The 7,157-nt window shown below is 35.7% G+C and overlaps 1 protein-coding gene across 1 annotated transcript; it reads right to left on the bottom strand.

The window, feature by feature from the left end:
- Window positions 1-4,603: 4,603 nt before the first annotated feature.
- LOC103936146 (ethylene-responsive transcription factor ERF027-like) lies at window positions 4,604-6,369 on the bottom strand. Its single transcript, XM_009345987.3, has one exon. The coding sequence runs from the start codon at window positions 5,757-5,759 to the stop codon at window positions 4,962-4,964; it is 798 nt and encodes a 265-aa protein (XP_009344262.2). The 5' UTR covers window positions 5,760-6,369; the 3' UTR covers window positions 4,604-4,961.
- Window positions 6,370-7,157: the final 788 nt, after the last annotated feature.

Genomic DNA, 7,157 nt, shown 5'->3' with positions numbered 1-7,157 from the left:
GTCAAATCTATTTTCTATTTTGGGGGCGAAACTTTGCTCCACAGCCAATATAATAACATCTAAAGAGCACTAGCCGACCTCAAGGTGAACCAATCTAGGCCCCTTCTTAAGGAAAAAACTTTTGAAATCAAAAGAGGCGTTCAACTCATTTCTTTGACATTCTCTAGGAGACATTGATGGATTAAGTCGTTTGATGATTGTTGCGTTTAACGGTTAATTTTAAGCTTTATCATGCTTAATTACAATCAATAAAAGTTAACTTTAGTTTTACTTTGTTAAACTGATTGAAGCATACTAGCTAGTTCAAATCTTGTTTACAAAAACTTCTTGAAAAAAAATGAACAAATGAGTTAGGGCTTGAATTTTTTTTTTAAAATACATGTGACATTATCTATATTAAGAGGTGGGGAAGTGAGTCAAGTCTCATAATGGGTTATCCATAATAATTTGGTTCGAATTCACTTTTGACGAGAATCGAACTTAAAACCTCTCACTTACAAGTTAAGGCTTCAAATGTTAAACTCAAATAACACACATCTCCTTCCAGCAAATAGTAGATTGCTATGGTGTTTAGAGCAATTTTGCTATACCCATTGCATTTCAAGTTCAAATTCTCACTTTTTTTTAATTAAGAAAATCATTCATGTCCTCCCTCTTTATTTGAGTATGATGATCATTTTTTGAGATCTTAAATTTGTTTTCCTACTTTTCATTATATTATTAATAAAAGTAATAACATTACGTGATGATGGTTGTAATACATACACATATTTCTCCCTTATGAAAATAGAGTGCTTGATATCAAGAACGATCTCCTCGTATGTCATAAATATGGTGGCGATCCATAGGTGTCGCATTTTCCTCAATTTGGCTTTGGCTAGGTGTGTGCACATGCTGCTGAGGTCTGACCATTTTACAAGTGTCAAACTTGTTGGCATTGCTACAAATCGCTTTGTGCTTTGAGCTTGTTTGTGCGGGGAATATAGAAAAAGGGCCTACTTCATCAGGTCCTGATTTGACAATTGACAGATATGTGCGTCTCCTTAAAGAGATGAAATCGTCCCGGAGGCCCTCATGGGTGTGATTGCAGAATTGGAACTCAATCTTTCAATGCTTGACACGTCAGTTAGTAGTAAAATGATTTAAACACAGACTACACAAACATGGTTTCAGTCAGGGATGATGAACATGGTATAACATTGATATAACACAAAACCTTAATCATACCAAGCCAGTAGGGCAAGGATTATGGGTGAGGATGCTAAAGAATGTCCTAAACGAGTTAAGATGCTTTGCAGATTATCGATTGTTTTATAATAAGATTTCAAATCTCTTTACGATATTAGAGCATATTGACTCATACATGAATTTCAACGGTCTTTTTTAACACGTCATCCAATTTTTTGTTATAGGGTTGAAAATCTATCACACTTGAAATGGCGTGTGAGGATTTGAAGAAATGTCCTACATTGCCACACTAGAAATGTACCAAACTTTTCATGTGCTTATAAGAAGTTGAGTTACCCTTAATATTGCTAATTGATTGTATAGTAAAATCTCTACTTCTTTCCTTATCAGGCCAACTCCAACCCATGGCCTAAAACCTATAATTCCCCTTCTATTCTCCCCACAATCCATTCCAACCCAAGTTCTAATTTGGACCTAAAACTAAAACCTAAAAAAAAAAAAACTAGATTTAGGCCAGGATTTAGGCCAAGATTAGTGGTGGAGCCCCCACCCACATGGGTGTGTCTCCCACTTGTCTACCAATAAAATTGAGCCCAACGACTCTTTTGGTTGATCAACGACTCACATTCAATTGGGCTGTTGGTTATCCAATGGTCCACATTTAATTTAGTTAATATTTTTGTTTATATTTATAAATTTATTGAATCCAACGATTAAGATTGAATATGATCAAATCTAACAGTAAAAAAAAAAAAGATCTAACGGTCCAAATTTAAATTTAACGGTTAAAAAAATAATTATAAAATAATTTAACTCAAAATTCACCCCAAAACTCTATAAATACCTATATATTTGTTGAAACATCCACATAAAACTCACTTTTCTCCTACAATTCTTCCAATTTTTCTTTCTATCATCTTCCAAAACCATGTGTTTGCTCATGTGTCTTGTGTTTATACATCTCTATCATGTGTTTCAAATTCTTTTATAGTGTTTCATGAGTTTCATGTGTTTAGTGATTTTTCAATGTTTATCGGAATTTAAATATTTTTAGGTTAAGATGTTCATAAAATTATTATAGGATAGTCTACATAATTTTTTAAAAAAGTTAATTTAAAAGAAATTAGCCTAAATTTATTCTTTAATAATCTGAGGGTAAAATTTTAGGTCATAAGGGTTAGAGCAGAAAAGTTGTTTATGGGTTAAAACCTAAATTTTTTAGGCTAAAAATTTTAGGTTTTAGGCCAAGTTGGAGGTGGTCTCAACGTATGGGCTACAATCATGTTAACGTTTTCTTTTTTGTGTTCTTTTTTTTTACTAATCACCGTTTACTCAAACGCTAATCAAATACTTTGATTAAATGATTAAGTCTAAGGGTAGTTCTATTGATTTGAATTCCTCCCAATCTAGTTTACTTGTCCTTTTTTTTTATTTTTTTATTTTTTGGGCAAATAGTTTACTTGTCTTACTCATTAATTGGAATAGTTTGAATAATAACGATTGGTTGGAGTTACTTGAAAAATTAAAATTAAGATATACAATGAGGTAATTAACTCACTAACTAAGGTAAGAATGATCAAAAAATGTTGATGAAATTTTGACAAGATGTTGACCGATTTAATGAGACTGAACTGAGAATCGATGTCCTAACCAGAGGTCTGAGGATATTTCTTTTTTAGGAATCGATGTTGACTGATTTGGTAAAGACCGATCTGGTAACAACTTAATTTTTTATTTTTTACTGGCTACTTTTTTTTTTCCCCAAAGGAGAGGTCAGAGGATATTACGAAATGAATATGATAACACACACACACACACACACACACACACATACTGGCTCTTTAAGGAGAGAAATCTCTATTTTAGCTGAAAAATAAAGGGGATAGTATGGGAACTGTTCGATCTCTTTTAATTTGATTGTGCGGTTGCAATTAAACACATGCGGGTAATATTACAATTTTATACTTAAATATCAATAACTGAGAATAACTCAATATTCAGCGGAAGTATGGTAAATCTATTGAGTTTTTGATACAAGATTAGTGAATCCGTGGTGATGATTTAACTGTGCCAACCCTCACCGTACATTTTAGCAGTTTAAACCAGCTAACACCTTTATTAGGGTTAGTGAGGAGGCTGTTGTGTTAAAAAAAAAAAAGTGAGGAGGCTGTTGCTTTGCTTTTGGTGCTTACGAAAATATATATAGTTAATTGATTTTTATAGTAAAATTTTAACTTTTTTCACATTTGAATATTCAAGGTTGCATGAATATAAGCATAATATTACCACATAAAAGATGTCAAGAAGACATCGTTGAAAGAGAGAGAGCGGAATTGCAGCAGACAATTGAACAGTGTAGAACTTTAACTAAAAAGAGAGACAATCTCTCGTTACTCGAAGCCACAATCTTTACTTTCAAATTACAATCTTGCATAAAGGGATACTGACACTTTATAGGTTAAAATCTTCGAATATTAACTGCCTAGCTAGTGTTCCGCAAGGTCGGAAATGGTCGAATATTAACTGCCTAGCTAGTGAATGAAATGATTAGATCATTAGACTGAGAAAGCATATTAAAATAAAGAAGTTCAAATATTGATTGTACTCTGCGTATTAATCTATTTATAATTCTCAGGAGAACTGCACCTGATTTGGCTTGCTTTTCAAAACCCACCTTTGCCAGTGAGTTATAGTCATAGATTTTGGGTCAACTATATTTCACACCCTTTAATTTGAGTTAAATTTTAAAATGAATTATGAGGTTCTAATTTTTTTTAATATTATACTATGAAGTTTTGAAATTATATCAATTTATATCTTTTGTCTTTTTAAATATCTAATTTTCCATTCAGATGATAAGCTTCTTTATTTTTGTCATATGATACAAATGTGGCTTAAACAGTAGCCCATATAATGTTTCTTGTTGATCATGTCATCAATTTAGTGAATGATCAATTGGCTAAAGCCATAAATTGTTACAATTTTAATACCTTGTAGTATGGAATGAGAAAATGAAACTTCATGCTCCATTTTAAAGAGCACCCGAAACTGGAAAAGCGTGAAATGTAATCAGCCCTAGATTTTACGTATGAGAACTAATAAGTTACCATTCTCATCATGTTCTGAGGTTTGAGTTTAATTACGTTGTGGAGGAGCTATCTTGGCTGGCATCGTTTAATTTGTTGATGATATATATATAATTGTTTGATAGGTTGCAAAGAGAAGCAGTGCCTGAAAAATTTAGAAGGAAGAGTCTACATCGATCCAAACACGCTCACTAGAAGAGGATTGATCCACAGAAACAAGGACTCCACTGTAAATAAGAAGTTGAAGCATATCTATGCAGTTTTTGTTACCCGCCCGTGCATATGAAAATCCTAGGAAAAAGACAGGAAGAACTCACATAAAATTAAGCAGTAATTCAGAAGGAAACCACACAATCTTAATAATACAAAAGAAAAAGAAAAGAACGAAGAAAAACATCAAAGTCCTCGCACAACAATTGTACATGCACTCATGAATCGTAACTAAGCAAAAGCACCCCAAACTCATGAACTCACTTCACTACCTGCCTCAGTTTTAAAATTTGACCTCTGCCTGGTTGATAAGTATCATACCCTCGTTACCATGCCATCGATCGTGTTGTTATTTACATCCTCCGAGGTACGTACGTCTTCTACATACATAATTCTCTCTTTTTCTGTTTCCCTTTTCATGTTATAATTATCTTTGTTTTTGAGCGTGAATTAATTTAGGGTGTGAGCTGCATATAATCAGTAATAGCTCCACAGACGACCTTCTCTTCCGTCTGAATTTCCCGGCGAGTCATCATAATCAGATGGTAGAGAGTCGTTCATTCTTGGCGGAGACACCAGCATTCCCTCTGCCATGTCCACTAGCAAATTCGGCATTTGGAAAAGCTCTTCCTCGTCCATAAAGTATCCTACAGACGAGGCCAAACTTGTACTACTCATCATCATATCATCAACCTCGTGTTTCTGCATCTGTCCCATTTTTGGACTCTCCATCGAGTAACTATTCATTTGTAGCGCTGCGGCTGCAGTAGTGGCGGCAGTACGAATATCAAGTGCCGATGTGGACGGTGGCACTGGATACGATCCAATTAAACTAGGAAAGTTGAGAGCAACATCGGTACCTTTGAGTGCAAGTGCAGCCACATCATAGGCGGCTGCAGCCATCTCTGGAGTTGGGAAAGTGCCAAGCCAAATACGCTTGGTCTTCCGTGGCTCTCGGATTTCAGATACCCATTTTCCTCCCCTACACCGGATGCCTCGGTACCTGGGGTGCTTCCCGGAAGAGCTTGAGGCCATGGTGGCAGGTTTTGGTAGTGTTTGAACTTGTAGTGGTGCCCTAGCGGAGGGAGAGGGTATTTCAATAGTTTCACACGTCTGGTGCTGGAGAGGAAGAAGAGAATGTGGGAGGACTTGGTGCGGTGGAGGAGGGTGAAAGTCAAGGGGGGACACTACTAGATGTGGATCGGTGGGTGTGGATTGGTCTATTGTTTGATGCACGATATTGGAAGTGTTTGTATTTGGATTTGGGTCAGCCATGATACATAATCTCTCTATTTATATATAGATATAGTTTTATGTAGCTAGCTAGATGGGGATATATGTAAATTTTGGATGTGGGGATTATAGAAGGAAGGTAATTAAAGACATAACTCTCTGGTAGAGAGAGAGGGGGGTGGGGGGTTGTCATGAGGTCATGGTTGAGAGATTTGAATATATATGTGTGATTAGAGAGGCAAAAGCGTGGGGATTTCGTGGGAGGGACGCACTAAAAAAGTCGTGGCAATGCACCCAGCAGAGTGGTCTTGTACAGTGTCATGGGAAACTAATGATTTTAATTTCAATAAGTTTTAGGAAAATTGCAGCGTGCTTTTGGTGAATCATTAACATTAAGATATTTACTGGTTATGGAATGAACGTTTATGCTTAAATTAGGATAAACATTGAAATTATGTTGGTTTCTAGGGATTTTTTTATTTTAATTTTTTTATGGATCATCTAGTGGCTTCGTTATGGCAAATCACATTTTTGGAGTAATATAGAGGCATTTCAGCCTTCTTTTGATCACTATTATGTGATTCACCAAGATTAAGAATCAAAGTCAGGATGTGCCATGTAGAATACGGGCTTGAAATTCATCCCCAACCATGAACTAGGAATTAGGAAAGAAATTTGGAAGCATTCAAATATGAATCACCAACAGAAGATCGATCAATTTGACATGATTAAACAAGCATAGGTCTCTTCTGTTGATTAATCTATTTGCCTAACATTAGGAGAATCATGACTATTTTCATTAGCAATGAATTAGGTTAGAACCCAATCAAGTGCACCAAACAGAGATATTAGCATCTGGTTAGTGCTAAATATGTGAGCATACAGTATTATAATTACATGTATAGCCACATGTTCTCATGCTTCTTTTTGAACATTCTTTTGCATCCCAATTTCTTTTGGAATCAATTAGTTTTATGGTTTTTAAGCATTTTTAAGTTTTGCAACCTTAAGATCACGAAAAGCTATTCACGTTACTTGAGATAAATAATTTTGTTAAGTCAAACGTCGTTTTTGTTCATTGGTGGCATGGACGGAGCCAATGGAGGTTCACTGGGGGCAGATGCCCCTACTCAAGTAATTCATTTGTTAAGTTGTAGACTAGAGTAATGTAATATACACACGTTATCTTCGAAGAAAATATATGTATATAATATACAACATACCTTCATTGTCATATCCCAGCCCTAGACCCCCACCACATCCCAGGCTCGACTCAACCGTAGCACGATATTGTCCGCTTTGGACCCCACCACGCCCTCACGGTTTTGTTTCTAGGAACTCACACGAGAACTTCCCAGTGGGTCACCCATCTGGGAAAGCTCTCACGTGAACTCGCTTAACTTCGGAGTTCCTATGGAACCCGAAGCCAGTGAGCCTTAT

This window comes from the organism of the source record quoted next, unplaced genomic scaffold (genome assembly GCF_019419815.1).
Source record: "Pyrus x bretschneideri cultivar Hongxiangsu unplaced genomic scaffold, Pyrus_bretschneideri_v1 Contig14, whole genome shotgun sequence".
NCBI classification, from domain to species: Eukaryota; Viridiplantae; Streptophyta; class Magnoliopsida; order Rosales; family Rosaceae; genus Pyrus; species Pyrus x bretschneideri.
The sequence above is the reverse complement of the archived record's forward strand: the minus strand, read 5'-3'. Positions and strand labels throughout refer to the sequence as shown.

Excerpts from the sequence above, each read along its gene's own strand:
- LOC103936146 (XM_009345987.3), bottom strand. The coding sequence starts at position 5,759 with ATGGCTGACCCAAATCCAAATACAAACACTTCCAATATCGTGCATCAA.